The following is a 22,687-nucleotide window of genomic DNA, read 5'->3' as shown; positions in this document are numbered from 1 at the left end:
CAAATTTAATCCAGCGAAAATTCATGACAAGGGTGTCAGAACATATTACGTGTCTGAAAAGGTACAACAGATATGTTAAACATTATAGCACGGATTAGAGAATAGAAAAATCTAGTTGGTTATAAGCTAGATTGAAAACTTGAATTAAAACAAAGTATTATGAATCCTATAAGTAATAAAGACGTAACAGTACATCACAACACACGAAAAGTCATAGATGCAGAAAACATCCAGCACAACGATATCTAGACAAACTTTACATAAATATTCAAATAATTACGTAACACTAGTGCAACATAATGCTGTCATAAAAATTCTGGGCAGAGCATCATGGACTTTAACAAGCAGTTAATCATTAACTCAATATTAAATGACTACTGAAAATGGAAAGCTCAGAGGGAGCAGCAAAGGGGGAACAATCCGTGGCATTAATATTACAGAATAACTAACATAAAAAATATTAAAATACAGACAAACAAACAAAACTAACCGGCGAATGAGACACTGCACGCTTAGCAAGGTTTACTTACTGTTCAATCTTACAACCACCATTTAAGCACAATAGAGACAAAGATAATTTTTAAGACAGCACACGAAAAAAGTTATTAATTGGTGCAGTGACATTTAAAATTAACTTTAATGGTGTAGCTGTCATACACTCATACACAAAAAAGAGGAATGTTACTCATACAAACTCGCGATTCATGCTAAGCACGCTCTCGTCGCATAAACTAAAAAAATATGAGAAAACAGCTAAGTCGAATCCACATCGCAAGTACTTTACTGCAAAAGCTGAAGCTAATAACACTACTGGATCGACGACACGACTGCGAGCCTACCTGAAAACAAGAAGGAAATGAGGACGAGAGAGACGCTCACAGCCCTTATAAAGCATACTATCCAGCAAGTGCGCAGGGCTCAAACCAGAGGGAAAGAAGGGGAGGAACTCACTTCAGCACAAGAATAAGGGGGGGAGGGGGGGGTTTGGAAGGGAAAAGGATGAGAAACAAGAGATAGATGGACTTCGGCACTTGCGCGTGAACCGACAAAATTTCAATAGCCCTTTGCAAGTTCAGATAATATGCACAACATTGTATCTGAGTTAATAGATACCTAATTAAAATAGTACATATTAATGTTAAATTATTTTGAAGAATAAACATAACTAACGTGAGGGTGTTTTCATAACCTTTCTGCAAGTTTTGAAGATACAAGTTTTTTTAGCTTCACTCCTGTCAATAAATATATTACATTCGCCGGTGTACTTTGAGACTGTTTGCTTGTACACGGGATAGGATCGTTTTCCTCAAGATAACGCTTGCGTACAACCGATGTCACATCCATTATATATAGTTATTCACATGAACATAATCAGAAAAATACTGTGGAACGTATGGATTGATATTTTACCTATCAGATGCAAAACTATCAAATTCATGTCTCATGTTCTATGTACATACGAGGAAAAAAACTCCTGCATTCCATGAGTTTCATTGTTAAACAAATGCTAACAGCCAAACATTGTGTTGGAACTGTTCATTAGCACAACCAGAAATTTGGTGACACTGTTTACTTGCAAATTCTAACATTTGCAGCAGAAATCTGGATGTTAATTATGCCGAAAAGCACATTTTAGAGGATTTAGTATAAATTTTCATTGTGCAAATAAACAAAATTGGAAGAAATCCACCACTTCCATTAACCTAACTTAAAATATCATTCTCAGACCAAAAAATGTTCACAATTTAACATCAGCAAAGTAGCATTATCATTTGTAACTACCCAAAAACTGTTTAGTGCAGAAAATTAAATTAACGTTTACGTAATTTAATATTGAGGCGTATATTTGGATACACGCAATAACATGTTGATGCTACCTGGCTGGCCAACCTCTGTTATTAGAATTCTTAAGACATAAAATTGAAGACCTTGCTGCAAAAAGGGGATAACTCACATTTCAGTAATTTTACAGGAGAGACAAAAAAACGTATTGCAAAATTGGGGCTACTATATGTGCATGACTTGTTTACATTTTCATTATAAAGTATGGAAAAGTGTATCGTCAACCACATTCACAATAAAATTGATTCCTAAAGTCGGAAGTAAATCGTTAATAAGTGAAATGAAGTTATCCCTTTTTTGCTCCAAATAATGAAAATAATAATACATATACAGTAAGTCCTCTATTTACGTCGTACCGATTTACGTCGTTTCGGATTAACGTCGCTAATGTTTGAGTACTCATGTTTCAATTTAAGTTGTCGCCGATTCACAATAACGTCGTTTACAATGACAGTAAATCTTTATTTTAACCAAAACACCGTATATAATTCGTTTATAATTCTTTGTTTTCTTCGGTAGTTAATTTATGCTATGTAGCGTAAGCTACACGTTCACCGCCTTATCTTATCATACATCATGAGGGACGCTTCCTGCTCTCCGCTGCTCTCCGCGCGGTGATGCAATACTACCAGCCCGCCCGCTCGGCCACCCACGTATCTCGCACGTAGAAGTGTTATCTACTTCCCGCAACGACACAGCATTTTCTCCTACCCCTTCCGGCCGACCTTGGGCCGTGGCCGGCCGGTGGCATGAAACATGGCTCATTTTGCGTCGTTTCTATTTACGTCGCGGTTTTCAGGAACGTAACCCTGACGTAAACCGAGGACTTGCTGTATGTATAATCCCTAATTAATGACAGTATTTTAAATTAACAATATTACCACATGATAGAAGACTCTTTCTACTCTTAAAAAACTATGTATTGTAATAAAATCAATATACATAACATTAATTTCAGAGAAGTACCCAAAACTTAAGATAAACAATACAATGTTATTGTAACAAGTCACAGTACCACACTTCATTATGTACTATGAAAGAATATGGCTGTAAATGAACACACATAAACAACTATTACACGTTCACAGTGAAATGTAGTCATCGTCTGAACAAGAAGTACCACATTCTAGATCTATCGTTGCCACAGACTTCAAGTTATTGTAGTACCACATGTCACACTTCGGAACATACTGCTCTGCGAGTTTCATTGTGTCCCTTAGTTTCGCATCTTTAAGTGGTAGTTTCATCACATATGCAGGAGGAGCATCAAGTGAAAGTTGTTGTTTAGCCTTTATTAAATTAAAGTTTTCATAGTAAAGTTCACTTTGGTGACTGCAACATCGCAGAACTTGTGATGAGCCAGAGTAGTGGAAAATACGGAAACGCGATACAGTAAATACACTTGTGCCCTTCACTTTTTTCAGAAACATTTGCTTCAAATGTGTGACGAAATCTCGTACATCATCTTGTTTTACGTCAATGACAAAGAACTTCTTAGGTGAGGTTTTCTTCACCAAACTTTTGTACTCTTAAGGCAAATATACCCTCTCTGTTTTTCTGATGTTTATTTCAATGCGACCAAAACACCGGTCACATGGAAGGAAACTGTGGCCCGGTTCTGGAAATCGGTGCACAATATCGTCAAATCTCCCTATTTGTGTGCAGCTAAAAAGGAACTGGACTAAAGCATTGTTCTTATTCTGTGCACAGCAGTTGTCTGAAAAAAGGTAGTTTCTTTACCGATGTGTTGAGCACATTATCAAAATAATGTTTCAGGAACGAGATAACTTCATTTGAGCCTTTCTTTGCTGTACATTCATCATACATATAATAGTGGGCAGTTTTGAGTTTCGCTGAATAGATACAGAAGTTGTACATCCAAACCTGGCGACAGTAAAAAGCATCGCTGGACGGTACTTTTGGAAGGGGCATATTTTGTTGATAGTCAAAACAGAGTGTATCGGTAAATTCATTGTTTTCAGCTTCATGTATCTTACCTTTCATGCTTGTATAAAACATGTCTGCTTTAGTGATGTGAACCATTTTTTCAGTCTCAAGTCGTTTCTTTTCCTCTATAGAAGTTGCCCCATTTATCTGGTTCTCCAGAATATCACATGTTTTGCACGTGTCTGTACGAGGCCTCCCGAATGAATAATTAAAGTTATTTCGAAAATATCTGTAATAATAATCATACGTCACAGTAGGTTTGATGTTTTGTCCTTCCTTCAGACGATGATGCACATCAACTTCATACTTCTCCAGATACATTTGGTACATATGTGATATGTTTAGCAACGCAGACAAATAATACCTGTTGCTCTTACCTCTGCTGTAATGTGACAATCTCCTTGGGAAGCTTCTGATATGGTTATCGACTAGCTGTTTGATATTTTCAGGAATAGCATTTGCTCTGGTATCATGTTTCCCTCGGCCATCTGTTGGAGGTGTTACAGATGTTGACATGTGCTTTGCAATCCTTTCCACTCTCTTCTTACCAATGCCATGTAGTAAGCAGAATCCCATTTTGCAAACTTCGATTTGCTTTGGGCCGTCCCTAACCTAAAATCAAAGCAAACATGCAATAGTAAGTACATATGTTCATTGGCGTGATGATTGTTTACAAGATAAGGGTAGAGGTATTGAACTTACTTTGTATTTGATACTGAAGCAGCGAGGTGACTTGTTTCCGGATACTATTCTTCGTCGGGCTACTGGTAAAACTGTAATCAGTCCACTAAGGTAAGAATCTTGTCTTTCTTGTTCTGCTATATTATTGAATGCTTTCAAGAATAAATGTTTGCGTTCATTAGTCAGACTGCCGAGGCAGTTTTTCTTGCACTTGCAGTTTGAAGCTGTTTGCCTGCCTGGTTTCTTTTTTCCTCTATGCCTCTATGCCTCTATGCCTCACCACGAGCACGTTTTGATTTTGCTACATTTCGCTTCCATTTCTTTACATTACACTTTCTTTTTCTACCTCTATTTTTACTTTCACCTTTATCTAGTTCTGAATCACTATTTTCCACGTTGGACGGAATATATTCACTTCCAGATGCTTCAAAGTCTGTACACTCATCACTACTTTTTTTTTTTTTTTTGTTTGTGTGGTTAACAGCTTTCGCCCACAACCAGAACTATATCTTTCGAAGCGTCATCATATCGTATCAATAACATCTCTTAATGTAAATTAACACCCATGCCTTACCCGGGACTCGAACCCAGAACCCCTCGCACTAATCACTACTTTCTGCCATATTTGGTAAACGAACAGATGTTTATTTTTTCTCCATAGAGATTATACTTAGTAATCACCTTCGAACATATAGAGTGCGTTCCAGCTATATGTTTTCATGTTCACATCTAAAACAGATGATGAGAGGCGACGTAGCACGCGAGATATGCAGGTTGAATATTTAAAAGTGATTTTTATGGGTGAAAAATAATTTTAATTGTAACTGTGAACATAAGTTAGGAAAATATGTTTGCTGCAAAAAGGGGATAACTCCGCAACTTATCCTTTTATGCACCAAAAGGTTACAGGGGATAACATTCTACAGTCTGTTGCTAAGGCATTTAAAAAGGTATTTATACCCTTTCTGCACCAGTTTATGCAGTGATTTTTTTACTGTATAGCCAACCAATAAAATGATTTTAGGTAAAAAGTGGACTTATCCCCTTTTTGCACCAAGGTCTTCAATTGTTAAAATTATCATCTTTTAATAGGTACTATAAGTAATCATTGCTTTTTTTTGTGTGTGGGATGAAACAAATTTTTATGTTAATACTTATTTAGCATTTTCTCAGTGCATGACACCAATGTGTCATTTTTTAAATTGTAAATCATGTCACATTGGCCATGAAATTGTAACCATAAGATTCCTGCTGCCAACTATCACCGTAAATATTTTTATTTAAATTATTTTTATTTGAAGCAAAAATAAATAAAATATATGTTTCTAAACTCTATTTTACTATAATAATTAAAATGATAATAACTTACATTGATCATCATTATGACAGTGTTGAAAAAAGCCACAAGACATGTTATGATTCCTTCGAAGAAAATTCTTGGTGTTAATTTTGAATTGAAATCGTCAAGCTTACATTCGACTTCAACTTTCGAAGCTTCTATAACCCTTACTTAGGAATAAATTGTAGCTGGAAATGTTCCTGTGTGATAACACTCTCATAGAGACCCAAAGCCTCAGAATTCTAAGGCCAAAGCTGCCAACAAAAATTAAACATTCAACACTGTAAATTAATGCACTTTAAATTGCTACCAGCACTTCAGAGACATCTTCAAACAGCTTGTTAAAATATACACATACTACTTACATCACCAATTAAGGTTTTGGTTTGTTTATTTTTTGAACAACATCCATGTTCTAGAATTTTTTCTGTTCAATATCTAAAGAAAGCAATGCTATTTTCATTCTTGTATACACATCTAAATGTACTGGAAAAATTATCACCAGTTTGATGAACTAACGTTAACAGCACTGACCTTAATTTAAAAACATTTATTAACATGCATCATAACGCCAAAAAACATCCTAACATCAACTCACCCTTATGACCTCATGACCAACTTTCGGATCCCCGGTGATCACTTTCAGGAGACCAACCAAAATTCCCGGCAGAATCACGCTGATGATATCTGCCACCTGATGACGAAACGTCAGGTTGCTGGACTCGAAGAAAGCAGATGTTTCAACTCGGCAATGGACCATCACGCACTGTATCACTGCCAGCCTAAAATAAAGCACATCACCTACTTGATCAATTTTCCAGGAGACAAGTGCATATAACACAATTGACAGAACTAGACATTACACCCATTAGCACCCACATAATTGGAAAGTAGATTTTACATTTATACATTTTCATTGCAAAACTATGATGTAGGCCTAACCTTTGTTAAAGGTGTAACTTGTATTATTATCACCACCCCAACAACCACTGATAATGACAGACAACTGACAAATACAACTAATAAAAAACTTTAATGATGTTTTCTGATATTCTTCATGTGGTGTGGCGAGCACTTACTTATCTGGTTATTTTCCACCCCTCTAATTGATCTTTCCCAGCCATGCACTGTTTTTGACAATGCCCACACCCACAGTTATCTAGCACTACGTATGCACACATACATCCATGAATGATGATTATGGTGTATAGACATACTTGTAGTATAATTAACATGAATACAGAATATAATATTATAAAGATAAATACAGTAGAACACCGGTACAACGTACCTCATTATAACGTATATTTCACTTTAACATATTTTTTTTAAGTCCCCGCCAAAAATCGTATCTTCACCATGCAAAACTGTTTCAGTTTAAAGTATCATATTTTCACTATAACGTATAATTCTACTATTAGCGTGGCATTACTACACCAAAATTTACTTAAACTGGTAAATAAATTTCCAGCTAAATGATTAATGTTGTAGAACAAGCATACACAAATACCACCGCAACAAATTATCTAACCTCTAAACCCTCAAAACAAAGTTATGAACAGTTGCGCGCACTACCATAGATTATACCGTACGTAGTATGCGACGTGAGCAACACAACACTGTTCAATACATCGAAACACGGAAGTTTGAGAGAAGTATTAATTATTTAGACAAAAGTGTTACGCTACGCTAATATACTGTTTGTCGTCTGTGCCGGGATTGTTTATTGTTATTGTTGAGTTTATTTTCAGGTTACGTTATTTAGACACCGCATTGTATTTGTGCTACAAAATGAGATAAAGGGGGATAAAAAGAAACGAAAGCAATTCACGCTTAAGGAAAAAGTGAAAATACTCAGAGAACTAGACAAAGGGAATAAACAAGTCGCAGTTGCGAAGACATAATATGAGATAGAACATTTTGTTCAACAGAGCATCATTCAAGCTCAAAAACAAACTGAAATAACAGATTTTTTTATAAATAACTAAACTTAAGTTATACAAACACACCATTGTATAAACTGAAGTCAGATGTTGGCCAAAAAATAATGTATTTTATAATATTGTCGCGGGTTGAAATTTTGCAGGGTTGTTGAAATCAAATTTAGGGACTTTACTGACGGGACTCTGGGCTGGCTGCTCTGTTCACTCGTCAGCGCAAGTGGCGTGACCATGTAATTGGGGCACGGGGCCGGCGCGGCGCGCTGCGGGCTTGCAGAATTTTGTTTGTTTGTTTGGCCGCGCGCTGGCGCAGCCACGGGCCGCAGTTACTGGGGCGCGCTGTCGTAACAAGCCGCGCGGTGTGGCCTGCACATCGGGGTAGAGGGGGGGTAGTCTTCCCAGATGTTCTAGTTAGTTGTTTAGTAAATTTGACTTCAATAACGAGCTTTTGTTATGCTAGGCGCGGCAGGGCGCGCGAATTTAAGCGCAAGTGATTGGTGACTCGGGGCTCACTCAGGCGGAGGCTATGCGTCTCACCTGTGGTCACGAGTTGTTAGTTCGTTCGTGATGTAGGAATTCAAGCTTTCGGGCGGAAGCTATGGCCGACGCCAGAGGCCACGAGTCGTTTAATTTAAGTTAGGTCATAATGTAGTCATCTTCAAGCTTTTGGGCGGAGGCAATGGCCCTCGTCACTAGTCGTTTAGTTATAATTTTTAAAATGTAATGTTCGTTCGGATTTTAAGGGCAGGAGAGGCCCCTACGTTAGTTTTAAGTAATCGATCAAGAAAGGCTTTTTGGAAAATGTGAGTATGGACTTATCTTTGTTTTAATTTTAAGTAGTAATTATGATTTGAGGTATTCGGAAGGACTAGGGAAGTGTTTAGTGAAGTTCTCTCATTCTCTCTCTTGTAAGGTCGTTCAATCGTTAAGGAAGTAAAGAGATTATTGTTTTAAATTGTAATCCCGCTATTTAAATGTTCTTTAAAATGATGTTGAGTATTTGACTTTAAGAATAAAATAATTTTAATTAAGTATTATGTTATTTTGCAAAATCTCCTTAGTTCAGCTCTCACCAGACATCCTGTACGGGATGACGAACCTATGATCCTAGGTACAGTATAGTATTTTATGAAGTTAAGACTAGTTGATGCCAAGCGAGTTGTTTCTATGTAAAGAGCTACGATTCTCTCCCCCCTCCGAAAGTGGATCGTGACAATATCGCTATTTTTGTATTTTTTAATATTTTTTTTCTTTTCATAAAGATAATATGTATGTATGTTTCAGTACTAAGTACTTTCAGTACTAAGTACAAAAATTTGAGGTCCCTGTAAGTACTTAGTACTGAGATTCTACTGTAGTGTCCAAGTTTTTTTTGTTTGTAAGAAGAAAATTAAACTACTTGACTGTTTAAACTACATCATTCCAGATGTATGCATGTGTCAGTCTGTGCATGTGCACTGTACTCACACACGTGTGTATGCATCTGTAAGATATAAAAATATGTGTAGACAAAATCTGAGGAATTGGCTAAACTGATAAAACCATTATAGATATGTATATAAAATAAACCATATAATGTCAGCCCTGTTGCACATGCCAAAAAATGGTGCACACGTACATTCAAAAAATGCTAACTTGTAAACTTTACATACAGGGTTGGCTGATTTAAACCAAAATGGTTAAAACCACAGTTTAAATCAAGTGGTTTTTATAAAAAAAAATTGTTTTTTATATAATGTATTTTTTAATAGAATATCTTAATATATATTTTTTTTATGAAAGGTCTAATTCCACTCTAATAACGATAGTTTGCTGATTCAGGTTTCTTATGATTTATTAGAACAAAAATTTATGTACTAATCAAGATCTTATAATTTAAATTACTATCTGAATAAGTTGTAAATATATCCAGCTAAATACTCCTATAAAATTAAATGCATTAGTGACATGTAGTCAAAAGCATAAAAAAAAAGAGGAAATAAATAAATTCATTACATATTTGTAAAAAAAATTCCTATTCTGTGGGAAATCGCAGACTGTACTATAAATCCTATTTCTGTGGGAAATACCCATTCTGTAGTGAAGTCCTAGTCAGATGTGCAGATTTTCAGGCCTTCAGTTCCATGTGTGATAACTTCTCTGGTTCAACATGAGTGGCAGAAACCAAGATGTTGTATGGCTTTCATTTGAACATGCTAAGAACCAAAATAACTAATGTAATTAATAAAACCAGGTTCAAACAAAAATAACAAGGTTGTTTGGTTTTTTCTCCAACTCTGCTTACATAGTTATATGTATATATGTTGCAAATAGACATACTTTCTGGATCTTAATCCAGTCTTCTGTAATTATATTTGCTGTCATGTCAACATAGTATTGGTTAAATAAATTTTAATAGGAAAGGTAAGATATGAAAAAATCATTTGGAACATGACATTAATTTTGATTCCAATTTTTTATAGTGATTCTTCAAAGAAAACTTTACTTTAAAAAAAAATCTTTATCAAACATTGCAAAGCCAGGTACCTCATCTAGTAAAGAATGTTTACAAGCAAATATTTTGCTACATACAGTACCTGAGACTTCTCATCCTTTCACTCTTCAGGAGTTCCATGCATATGTAGATGCCCTGCCCAAGTCTGGGAACATACTTTGTTTGGTATACTTCGGCAAGTGTGTCGGGAGTGGCAGAGCTCAATAGCTGTGTCACGCACTTGACAACACACAGCTTTGTTTCTTCTGCTACTGATGCCACTACAGAGAATTAAAAAAAAAATTTTTAAAATTAGTTGAATTACAGATTCATTTAGATTGAATATCAAACTCAACTGAAAGTTCCGACTGAAATGATCTGGATCAACGCTGGACGACAAGTAAACATCGTTAAGTAACTTGCTTTACCCACATCAATTTAACAACTAAGAAAGAGTTTATAAGAGTACACAACTTCACAAAAAATCAGTTCTTCAAATAAGCATACATTTAATGTCTTATAAAATACTCATGAATTTTAATCTTCATGATTCCTTAGAATTTTAAAGTTTAATCATTTTGAATGTATTTTAGATTTTTCTCATTGAATAAATTTACATTTTATAACTATGGCTGCACTAAAAAATATATGTATGACATCATGGTAGTTTTTAAGTATATTGAAAAACAATGACTGAGTTTACGAGCTGAAAATTGTGACAAACAGATTTAAGAAGAAAATTATTTTTAACACTCAGTAGTTTTTATCTTACTACACAATCTCAGAGAAAGCTGCAATGAATACATACTTGAAAATAAAATTTATTACAAAATCCTGAATAAATACAAAAAAAAAAGCACGTCAAAACTCACACAATGAGGGTTTGGAGGCATCAAACAGATGAAGGAACAGAGGCACATAAATCTCAAACAATTGCATCACAGTCACGATCTTGGTTTTCTTGAGAACATGTGCGATGCAATCAATCAAGTGCTGCCTAACATCACTCCTGCACAAATATACACATGTTTTACAAAATTTGTAACTATATTAAAAAAAAATTTAGTTTAACAAATTACATGTAGCAGGCCACAGGAGGTATTCTTATTTTGTTATCATACAGTTCAATTACATAAATGTGTTGTACAGTTTTAAAGTATTCAATACCAATTAAAAAACTACTTTATCCAATAACTACTTCTATGAGCATTTAACTTCGTTCCGTGTGTAGTGTGTGAACAGTTGAAGCTCTGTCTCACATGTAGTGATGATTATTTTATTTTCTTGTCACTACTATAGACAAGATTATATGGTGAATTGAGATAAAACCGAAAACCATGTCAATAACCATATAAAACCTAATTTCAAGTTATTACACCACAAAGCACCAAAATGCAATTAAAATCACGAAACTAATCAACATTTTCAATCCAAACTTAACTCCAATGATGAATATGCAATATTTTAAATAGTAAACTCAATGAAAGAAATTTATTTAGCACAAAACTTGAATCACATTCTATGCCAAAAAAGAAATTGGAAAAATATTTATTTCTCTTTAATCTTGCAACTGATATTAGTTACTCATTTTTACATTATGACCTTAAAACATTTTTCAAGCAAAGAAATACTTAACAGATGCTTTAAAGATTCTAAATTAGATACAAACCATACATTTGAGATATATAGAGGTTAATAAATAAACAATGGCAGGACAATGTATGCCAGGTTCTGGTTCTGCTAGTAATATCTAAGGGCGGTAAAAATTTCATGGAACCTTACTAATTTAATTATGATCACTTGAGTGACCTCTCACAGTTTTAAAATAACATTTAGTAAATATCTTGTGAGAAAATTTATGACACAACAACTGCAAGAGGGCTATCAAAATAGATAGTTAATACTACCAGTTGATAGTTCATAGTTGGAATACTTGTGGAAAGAAAAGTAAAAAAAGATTTCAAAACACACTAACAAAGAGGTATGCATTTGTGGTTGCTGATATAATTACAGTATGTCTACAAGTACCTGGAGAACTTTTCTAACAACTTTTTTTTATATTTCCAGGCTCATTATTATACGTAATAAGCAATATTAAACATGATATGAAATAAATCTACTATTGAGTATTGATAGGAAAGTGCCAATTGTTATGTTGGAAAGCTAAAACCTTTTCGGAGATAATTTTGACGTGATTATTTAAGCGGACAGCCCCCAATTTTTTATATTTTATTTGCAACTTTCAACAGAAGTGAGGCATGAAAAAAAGAATTCACGTAAGCAAAAAAATTCTGGAAATGGGTTTTTTTTGTGGCTTCAAACACAGTTGGTGTTTATTTTAGGAACTTATCATCAATTCCGTGACCATTCCTTCCATTTCATTACTTTTCCGTTACTTTCGTGACCTGAAGACCGGAAGAGTCTTTAGAACTTGATTCTGCAAACAAATGTTATCTCTCATACTTACCTATAGACAAGATTTTATAGTTTTATTGACGTGACGTCTAATAAATCGACGAATGCCGGCTGCACGCACAAAAGAGTCTCGTTACGCACATTGTCCCGTTTCGCTGTGTCCCATAACTGTCATTTTATATTGCTCTTTGCTAACCTGTACCTCCTAGCATTGCGACCGAGTCCGTGGCATAATTCTGTTTTCATGCATTTCAATGTAACATTTTCATTGCTCTTTGCTAACCCGTTCCTCCAAGCATTGCTGCAGAGTCCGTGGCGCAAATATATTATTTTTGACTGCATCTTGGTGTTGGGTAAGCCATTATCCTTCTCATCATCCTTGAAACACTCCCATTCATTTCCTACTTTACCTATCATCGTCCTATCCTTAACAGAATAACACAGATTGGAAGAAGTTAAATAGCAAACATGTATAAAAGTTATAGTTAAAATGATCTCTTTGTTAAAGTAATAAACATATTTGAATTAATGAGTGCAAATAAAAGTAAATTTATCAATTAAATTGTAGATTTCATTTCACTCCTTTGTATCCATACAAAATAGTGATAATTCAATAAAAATGATTCAATTTTATTAGTAAAAGTATGCAATCATTTCATCAATGTTTTGTTATGACGTTGTCACGTTAAACTATCATCTGTAAACCGCTTTACAGACAACCAATTTTTTTTTTAGTCCATATTCAATTTTTAAAACTGTGTTATTGTTTTTTATTTTTATAAAAGCTGTTATGTAGGTAGTACTTACTCCACCAAAATAGGGATAAAATTTATAAGCTGCATTTTTAAGGTAATATCATTTTTAATAAAGTGGTCTAAAACAAATACATACAGAACAATAAAAATAAATTAGTGAGTATTAATGGTTTGAAAAGGATTCAATAATAGTTTGTCGCGGTACAAGTTTCGAGAGGGTCGCTACGGTGTTGATTGGTAATGGGCGCCACCACGTGGAAGGGCACGTGGACCCGGCTATCATCCGTCTCAGGGCGTGACGTCACCCGTGTAAGGCAAGACTGGACCGTTGTTTAACTCCCGTAGTACGCTCAGACCTGGCCCGCTCTCAGCGTCGGGCACACTTATGCTATAACAAGTAATAGTGGGCTCTCCAGGCATCCCACACGCCTGCTCACGAGGTATAGGTCGCCACGTGGTCAGTGCAAAAAAAATACAAGTATACAATTAGAATAAATACGTTTAATACTGGCACGTACTCCTGTACACGGTCTCACGAGGTGCGTCTCCAAGATCCCAGGCACCTAATCGGAACACAGGAATAAGGCCCACGCACGTGGCCTGCACAAGCGATCACTTAGAACGTTAAAAGTCTCGTTAAGAGTTAAAAAATTATTAAGTTAAACAGTCCCCCAACCGAGGCAAACCCGGGGATATGTGAAAGAGATTTGAAGTAATTAAGCAAAAACAGAATTAATGGTCAGCAAACAAAGAGTGAAGTCCCCGCGTGCGGGTGGCAGCGTCTTACCTCGGTCGTTGGCGGCGTAGAACTGACCGAGCGATAGGCTCCCTCGGAGCAACATTGCGTCTTCCCGCCTTGCCAGATTACCGTTACACCTTTCCGATTAAGTGCCTTGTAATCTTACATAAAGAAATACAAAAACACTCCTAAAATTAAGACACATTCTCCCACAGCTCTATTACTATTTAACGTAGTGTTATTAATTACTTAAATTAAAATACATGTCGACTTCGTTCGTGTTCGGGTCCGCTCGGGTCCGCCAGACGTCTTTAACTTACACAATAAAACTTATATTCTAAACAAAATAAAAACCCTCCCGCCCGTCAAGGGCGACACAAATGAATGGGGAAAAAATAAAAAGCTATACAATATAATTATTACTAATTAAGGGGGACGTCGCACTGCCGCTATAGCGCCCTCTTGAGGTAGTTCGTGGCGTGCTATTCAAACACAAACACACAACTACGTACTCAAGACGGATCGGCTGCCAGTACAGGTAGGTGAGGGGAAAGGTGGCAAGAGGCTGACCAGGCTTCTGGGGTGCAGGCCCGGTTGACGTCAAGATAGTAAAACAAATTGAATTAATTTTTTTGATGCATTCACTTTGGTACATTTTTTTTTTAAATAACGACATTCCATGAATTTCAAACATTCAAAATTTCTTTTTTTTATTATTTGAATTAAGTTATGTTTAAATGTTACTTAATTTCATTATTTAACTTGCATTTTGGTGCTATATGGTATATTAACTTGCATTTCTGTGTTATTTCAGTTTTAACACAGTGCATATAATCTTGTACCTACTCATTCCTAATGCATTCTATAACCTCTAAAAGTTTAATGGAGCGGATGTGAAACATCAGGGCATAACTGACCAGGCAGTGTCCCAATTCGCAAAGAGAGCCCTTTATCCTCCACTCCGACATCACAAGAGTGAAGCTGCCTCACCGTCAACTCAAAGAAGAGAAGTCCAAAGGGAGAGTGAGCAACAACGTACTCTAGTGGACACTCACCCACTTATTGGCTAATGCCTTTGTTTTCAAATGTAAAAATATGGCTTCTGGAAAATAAACAAATAATAAATGAAGTGAAAGGTTTAAAATTGAAATAAAACCAATTTTTTTCCAGAATTTTAATATTTTTAAAAATATAATATTAATTATTACTGTAGCTTTCCTATCTTTTAACTACCTTTCACTTAATTATTATTTCTCCAAAGCCATGACTCCTCAAATCTGTCATGGGTCTAACTTGTTAGTTATAATATTAAAAAAAAACAGATCCGATGCTATTATAACTCAACGACCAAGCAGCAAAAGGATAGGAAGGCTACTAGCCGTGAGAAAAACATATGGCAGGGATCGCTTAGTGTGATGCTGGAATCACAATAATGTGATGAGAAAAATGGCAGACACTACAAATATCCAGACAAGAAGGTTTTTTCTATTTCTATCATGTCACTGGTGCAATTTTACCAAATTGAGCTTGAGTACGTATTTGGTTTTAAAATGTTGGATGAAATGATGCATTGGTAATAAAATTGTTATTCTTGAATTTTTCAGGTTTGACTCATCCAAAAAAAATTTTTTAGTGCATTTACTTAAACTTTTTCAATAATTAAACATTTTTGTAAATATTTTTGGCTTTGGCTGTCGCATATAAGTTGTGTATGTAACGGTAAGAAACAATTTATATCCAGTTTTTTTTTTATTTTTTATGTTTGTCCGTGGTTAAAAATGGTATGTTCACAGTAATCCATCACTCCTTTGCATCAAAACTGTTGTGCTATTGTGATTCCAGCATTACACTCGTGTTCCGAGACTACGGTTGATAACCATTGCAACATCTAGTATATGACAAAAATTGTATGCTATGCCTCTCAATTAGTTTATGTACTGTATTATGACTACACACGCAGACACACGCAGATGCCGGGCATAACACTCACCCCACCGCGCTGTTCCTGACGTGCAGCAGCAAGGGGAAGAACACGTAATTCTGCAACTGCTGCAGAGCCGTGGTCGGCACGAGGTCGAGCTGCGACCGCAAGTGCAGCACTGTCTCCACACTCGGGCCGCATGCCACGGCAGTGCAAGCGGGCTTCAGGACTTCAAACGCGTTGCTGTCCGCCATTTCAGTCATCGCTGTGTGTGAAAATAACCCACGATATTCGAGTTGCTTGAAAGTAATTCTGGGGGGAAAAAAATCCCAAGTGTAACAAAAACACATTACCTATTTTAATCAATATCTGTATATGTACAACATACGTGGTACACACATGAGAATGAATCCAAATTAAGTACAGCTTTTCTTGAAAATAGTGTTTTTGAGCATTACAGATGTTTCTTGATTTTCCCCCGAAAAGCTCAGTGAAATGGCGATGATTTCCAGTGATAAACCCTATTATTAATTGAAAACATATCACTTAAAACTATTTAAATAACTGCAACAAACACTTAATAGCAAATTAAATAATTCCACACAAATATTTATTTGTTTCCAACATGCTAAAGCACACAATTTTTACAGAATTTACAGACGTTCTTCAGAACCAAGTTTTCTAGAATCCAATCATGTTACCTACAAATTTTTTTCCCCGTCATTTATACTATTTTAAATTGAGGTCCTTTAAAATAATACAAAAGAGTAAAGATGGTTGGTTGGATTAAGTTAGCAACATTTAATATTGGTAATTACTAATTGTTCAAATAATTTTACAGTATTTTTAATGAAGCTAATCTAACCTAACCAACCATTTTCATAATATAACAGTATTTGTAACGTGTAACCTAATCTCACTCCTTGTTCAATGATAAATAACTGGTAAACTAGTTGAATTACCACAATGTTCTTCTACAGAATGATTGTAAAACTTGACAGGAAATTAAAAAAAAAAAAAGTATTTTGAAGTTAATAATTATTTTTTTCCTAAAAGTGGTTCTGCTTCTGAATTAGCAAATGATCAATGTCAAAACCTCAAAAACAATTAAATATATTAAATATATCTCACATTAAAAAGTATAAACAATAACAATACCACACTTTTCGAACACTAAAACATATTAAAAATTACAGTAAACAAAAAGAAAATCTTTTAACATTAAAACATATTAAAAAATTTCATAATAGTGAAACATTTTTTTTAAATAAACAATTAACTATTTTAACTCAAACAATAAAAGGAACATATAGTAAACTATTCACAAACATATAATCATCACAATCTGTGCACAACAATGTAGTCATGTTTATGGAAGCCTTTTGTAAACAAAAGAACTCAAGATTAAAATTGTCGTCAGGCAGAGAAATTCTTCCGATACTGCGATGACTATAGAAAGATTAGCAGATGTTAAGAATTTTTTTTTTACTGAAAAGCTGCACTGTATTAGCATTTGAGGGGCCTGTTCTATGTTTTTTTGTACAATTTTACAAGGGATTTGGAAAGATCGAAATGCAGGTTAAAGGAATGATATAAGGATAAATGTAGGTCAGACATAGTAAGAGTCAGGATCACAAAGAAAAAAGTTATATGTAATGCATTCTACTATGGCAGAAAAGATGGTCTACCACCAAAGAGGAGTCCAGCAGCTATGAATACCTAGGGATTGTGCTCCTAGGAAGCCTGGGATGGGGTGAACAGGTGGAGAAAGTTGCAAAGATAAGGGCAGGCACGCTATGGGTAGAAATTTACTAAAAAGGATGAAAAAAAAGAGTATATTAAAAGCTCATCTGAACTAATGAAGGAATGTGGGTGGGAAAGTATAAAAGAATGAGAGCGGTCAGAAAGTTAGCATGTACAAGGTAATGGGATGGGTGGAACATGGGACGGTATGGAAAGTTGGGACAAAAGGTAAAGAGAAGCAGGAGAGAGAACTTGCTGTTTATGAGAACAATCAGAGAATTGAATGGTTTAAATGAGAAGTGTATGTATGAGTGGCGGAGGATAGGAGGAAAGTAAAGTGGACAGCCTGCCGCCGGCTTGTAATCACCAGAAGCAGGATTCAAATTCAACAACGGTGACAACCTTGTCTGCTTGGCAGGACATTGAACAGTGCGGTAAAAAAGGTTTAGGGGAAAAAGCATACTCCATATTGATCAGGCCAATGATGAAGTATACAGAGGCAGGGGTGTAGCTAGGAGGGGGTTTTAGGGGTTCAACCCCCCCCCCCCCCCCTTAGCACCAAATCTTTAATTAATTTCTTATTCATCACTCAAACAAATTTCATATTAAAATTAATAAAATTTTTACGATTACAATATTTAAATTTAAGTACCGAAAACTGCTAAAATAGCACTATTTTACACCTTTAAATCCAAATTTTCCCGGGGGAGGACCCCCAGACCCCCTGCTTTAATACAGGGGGGGGGGAGGGGTCATGCTTCTTAACACCCCCCATACTCAAATCCTGGCTACGCCACTGTACAGAGGTGGTATGGGACCCATACCTAGTGACGCAGGTGTGAGAGTTGAAAAAAGTTGCGGTGCAAGGCAGTGATGGGTAATGGATATGTAGAAAACGGAAGGGAAAGAGGAGGAGATGACAAGAGTTTGGGTGGAAATCCTTGCAGGGGAGGAGGGTGGAAAGACTGATAAAGTTAAAAAAACTCCTTATGGATAGTGTTTTTAAAATGGGCTGTGCTAATAACTGTGCCAGAAATTACACCGGACATCTGCATATCCTTGTAGCAGACAATACTTTCTTGCCTGAAGCAAGAAAGCTGCTGAAACAAAGTGATCGAGAGGGAGGGGAGCTGTGAAAAGAGAGAAAATAGGTTGTGTAGAGGAGGGTACATAGGGAAGGGAAGCCATGCATAGAAGATAGAGGGAGTGGCTAGAACAGAAAGAGGGAGGCACTCGTTCCTGAAGAGAACTGGGTGTGAAAAAGGAGAAAGCTTAAAGGGGAGGGATATGAAGGGATATGAAGTATGGGAGAACTTGCCTCTGGGTGGCAGCCCAATTGCAAGCGGATACAAAATATATCTTAATTCTAACTTACCCTTTTCTGGGAAAACTTCATTCCGTTTATATCACAATATAATAGTATGTTTAAGCAGCAAACATAGATAAGTCCGTAACGATAACGAACGTGTAGCAATTGCAATAAACATTTCCAGAATGAGAACCTTGGCGTCTTAGATCGCTTTTGGTCGCGCCATTAAGGCATGTTCCTTTACTTGTCTATGGTAAAGAGAAGTCTGCAGCTGAACACACACTACAAACGTAGCATACCATACCTAATCAAACGTAAAGAATTCCGATCTATCATAAATCAGCACTCCTCTAGTTATCAAGTTGCGATTAAAGACAAGCCTACCTGGCACAACAAAAATTATGCTTGAATTAGTTTTATCTAAAATTTAAATTAGTACATGTATGGCATCGACATAAAAACTGGGATTACATATACTAGACCATTAAAATTATACCCACATTATGTTATCAATACGAGAATTACAATTTATAATTAATTTTAACTTCAAAATATTCAGAATAGGTTTCATGTGGGTTAGTTCCTTTTTCTTTTTGCATTAGTGAAGGGTCGTTCGTGAACGATTCGTTCAAAAAGAACGAATCCTTGAGAGAACGAAATCTTCCGATTCGTTCGCGATGTAAAGAACCGGCTCTTTGAGAGCCGGTATCTTGAAAGATTCGGAAGAACGAAAACGCGGAGAGAACGAGAGAACGAGAGAACGAGAGAACGAGAGAACGAGATGAGAGAACTGGCCACGCGCCCGGTCTGATTCGTTCGTGAAATGATTCATGACGTCAGGAGTCTGAAGAATTAGTAATCACAGCGTGCGCATGTTCACAAGAGCAAACGATAACTGATCAAATAAAATAGGGTTACATGAAAAGTATCTATACCTGAAAATGTCAACTTTAAGTAGTGGTTTAAAATTGCTTTTTCACATCCACATACACAAATTTGGAAATAAAAAACTAATAAAAACCATATGAATTAAAAATAACAGGGAAAGTAACTACAAACGTTCACACTTACCATTTTTTGGTTAATTAATGTTGCCGTCGTCCGGGGTCTCGGGCTCGAGTCCCGGTGCGGCTCCTAGCGGGAATGGCTGTTGTCGATGTAGTGTTTCCGGGTGGGTGCCAGACTAGCTCTGTTTCTAGTCGATAGGTGGGTCGTGGGGTCGGTTGCCCTGCGTGGCCCACTAGGACCGTCGGCGGTGTTGCGTGGGATATGAGGAATTCCCTACTTGGCGGTGGTTGGGAGTCGTAGGGTTAATTGATTAGGCGCTGAAGTAGTGCAACAAATGACGTGCATGGTTTATTCATGCGACTGTGGGCTTGGTGTAATACCGTTGATTACACACCACGTCGTACAGAGGGTGACGTCACACAATACAGAAGTTACACAATTACACAAAGTTAGTCTGAAAAGTTACGTAATAAGACGTGGCACAAGTTTACAAAAAATGTTACGTGATAGTGCGTTGCACAAGTTTACTGAATTTTACGTGGTGGCGCGTCGCACAAGTTTACTGAAAAACGTTCCAGATTCAAGGCGTCGCACAAAATTACTAAATATTACATATTAGCGTGGCACTAGGCGGTTCTGAGCCTGGTTACTCAAAAGGGGGGTGAGGGCGATTGGAGGCAGCCAATCCCGTATATCAATGTCTCGAGGCGGTGTTCGCGTCCACGGTAGTGGAGCGCGGACCGCAGCTAAATTCGTCCAAGTTCCCTTACGGGGTGGTTTCAGCGCCGGGGCGACTGGTTTTAGTTCAAGTTCTGTGGTTCGGGAGGCGGCCCGTGCCGTATACTGAAACTACCCCGCAGACCAAGTGTGGTGCAGGGGGTTTTAAAAGTTATGCGGCTGGATTAAGTCCTGGACCGAAAATTGGACCGGGTACGCACGGAGAGATTAGTAAAAAGAGGTTTCGAGGAAGTGACTATAATTACCAGAAGTGAGTTCAATGCAGACAATGGATGATGTCTCTCCGTGGGACGTGCGTCCGCCCCGGTCCACGAGTCGCGCTGTACTGGCGTGATGTCATGGCGTTCGGCCGAGGCTCGGTGTCCCTCGCGCCAGGGTTGACCTCATTACGTTATTTTCTAATGTAACATGTTAATAAGAGATTTTAAGGGCGCTAAATTCCTACATTAATTATTAAGGCTAAATTAACATTACTCATCCCTTCTACAATTTAGAGTTAGTATGTTTACGAATTTATGTCCTTTAAATTATACGTCACACCAGCGACTGTTCGTCTCTTGCCAGACTGCTCTGGTGGGGGGTAATAACGAAACACAAGGGGTTAATAATTATGTCACATGGGTTAATTAACTAATCTAGGCAGAAGGCCGCCAGGGGGACACTCACACACGTATCGACGCATTTACACACGTGAGTGCCCGGGCACTCCTACGTCGCACTTTCGTTAATCAACTTTTAATTTATACGTAATATTGTTTAATATTCTGTGTTTGTTTTTGCAACGTGGTCGGCTGTAATGTCGGTCTGTTTATTATGGGGCCGGGTTCTACCTTGGTTGCTGGTGGCTCGCCTGACTCGGGTGGGCCATGGCTAGGGGCGCGTTCCATTAGCGGGGTTGAATACTGGCGGTTGCAGGTCGGGCTTTAGGGTGGCCTTCGGTCGGACGACGTCAATGTACATACTTCATTTGTCTCTCTTCATACGGTACTGAATCGCAGTAGTAGTATTAAATTTTTGTCTTTTTTTCTCTATATGTGTTGGTCTACATGTAAACACTTTACTGTCACTAGAGTGTAAATAGCCTGTATAATAATATTTGTAACTTTAAAAGTAATAAAATATAAATAATTTTGTTTCATATACGCAACTGTGATTCACTGGCTACGAAAAGCAATGTTCAAATACAAAAATACGTAGCTATATTACTCTAAAGGATGAACGAGTTACGACACCTGATAAAAGAGCCAGATCCCATACACAGAAAAGTACGAAATGAACGAGATGAACGAATAATTTCACGGAACTGATCCAAAAGAACCGATTCGGTCAAAAGACCCGTTCTGCCCATCACTATTTTGCATAACTACGTCCATTTAAAGGCGAGACTCCGAGGCCAAAAGACCCCATCTTGATTTTAACAGTTTTTGTACACAACAATTGTCTTTCACTTCATTTTTATAATTTTGCGTAGTCGTTAAATCATATTATATTATATTATTAAGGAAAAAAATGAAGTGACTTGCTTCTACAAATAGTCTCTCCTTTGAACTTATTGAATTTTACCATTATTTATTTTTTGAGACTGACTAAAATTGTAATACCTTTAAGACCTTTTTATGAGCTCTAAAAATCTGTTTGATATCTGCCATCATAAAGTTAAATTTTTACTATTTAATGTGGAAATTTTCCTTAAAAATTGTTTTTCTCCTTAAAATATGAATAAAATGAGAAAGAATTTGGAACTTTTTTTATAATTTTAATTAATCTTTTATACGTATAAAATTTACTATCGATTTTATACTATCTCTTTCTTCACCCAGAATTGCACATAGATCAT

The 22,687-nt window shown here is 36.5% G+C and overlaps 1 protein-coding gene across 2 annotated transcripts in view; it reads right to left on the bottom strand.

Moving 5' to 3' along the window:
- LOC134534724 (TELO2-interacting protein 1 homolog) overlaps positions 1-19,543 on the bottom strand; it is a 60,134-nt gene extending 40,591 nt beyond the window's left edge. Inside the window, exons 1-5 of one of the 2 annotated variants that reach the window (XM_063373213.1) lie at positions 19,171-19,543; positions 16,122-16,364; positions 11,095-11,231; positions 10,326-10,503; positions 6,408-6,591 (exon numbers count right to left, since the gene is read on the bottom strand). In XM_063373213.1, the coding sequence (XP_063229283.1) occupies positions 6,408-6,591; positions 10,326-10,503; positions 11,095-11,231; positions 16,122-16,315 (693 nt within the window). In that variant the 5' untranslated portion in view covers positions 16,316-16,364; positions 19,171-19,543. The remainder of the gene's footprint in view (positions 1-6,407; positions 6,592-10,325; positions 10,504-11,094; positions 11,232-16,121; positions 16,365-19,170) is intronic. The other variant, XM_063373214.1, reaches the window with a different exon arrangement.
- Between the last annotated feature and the right edge of the window lie 3,144 nt (positions 19,544-22,687).

The sequence above is a fragment of the Bacillus rossius genome, chromosome 8, assembly GCF_032445375.1.
Source record: "Bacillus rossius redtenbacheri isolate Brsri chromosome 8, Brsri_v3, whole genome shotgun sequence".
NCBI classification, from domain to species: Eukaryota; Metazoa; Arthropoda; class Insecta; order Phasmatodea; family Bacillidae; genus Bacillus; species Bacillus rossius.
The sequence above is the reverse complement of the archived record's forward strand: the minus strand, read 5'-3'. Positions and strand labels throughout refer to the sequence as shown.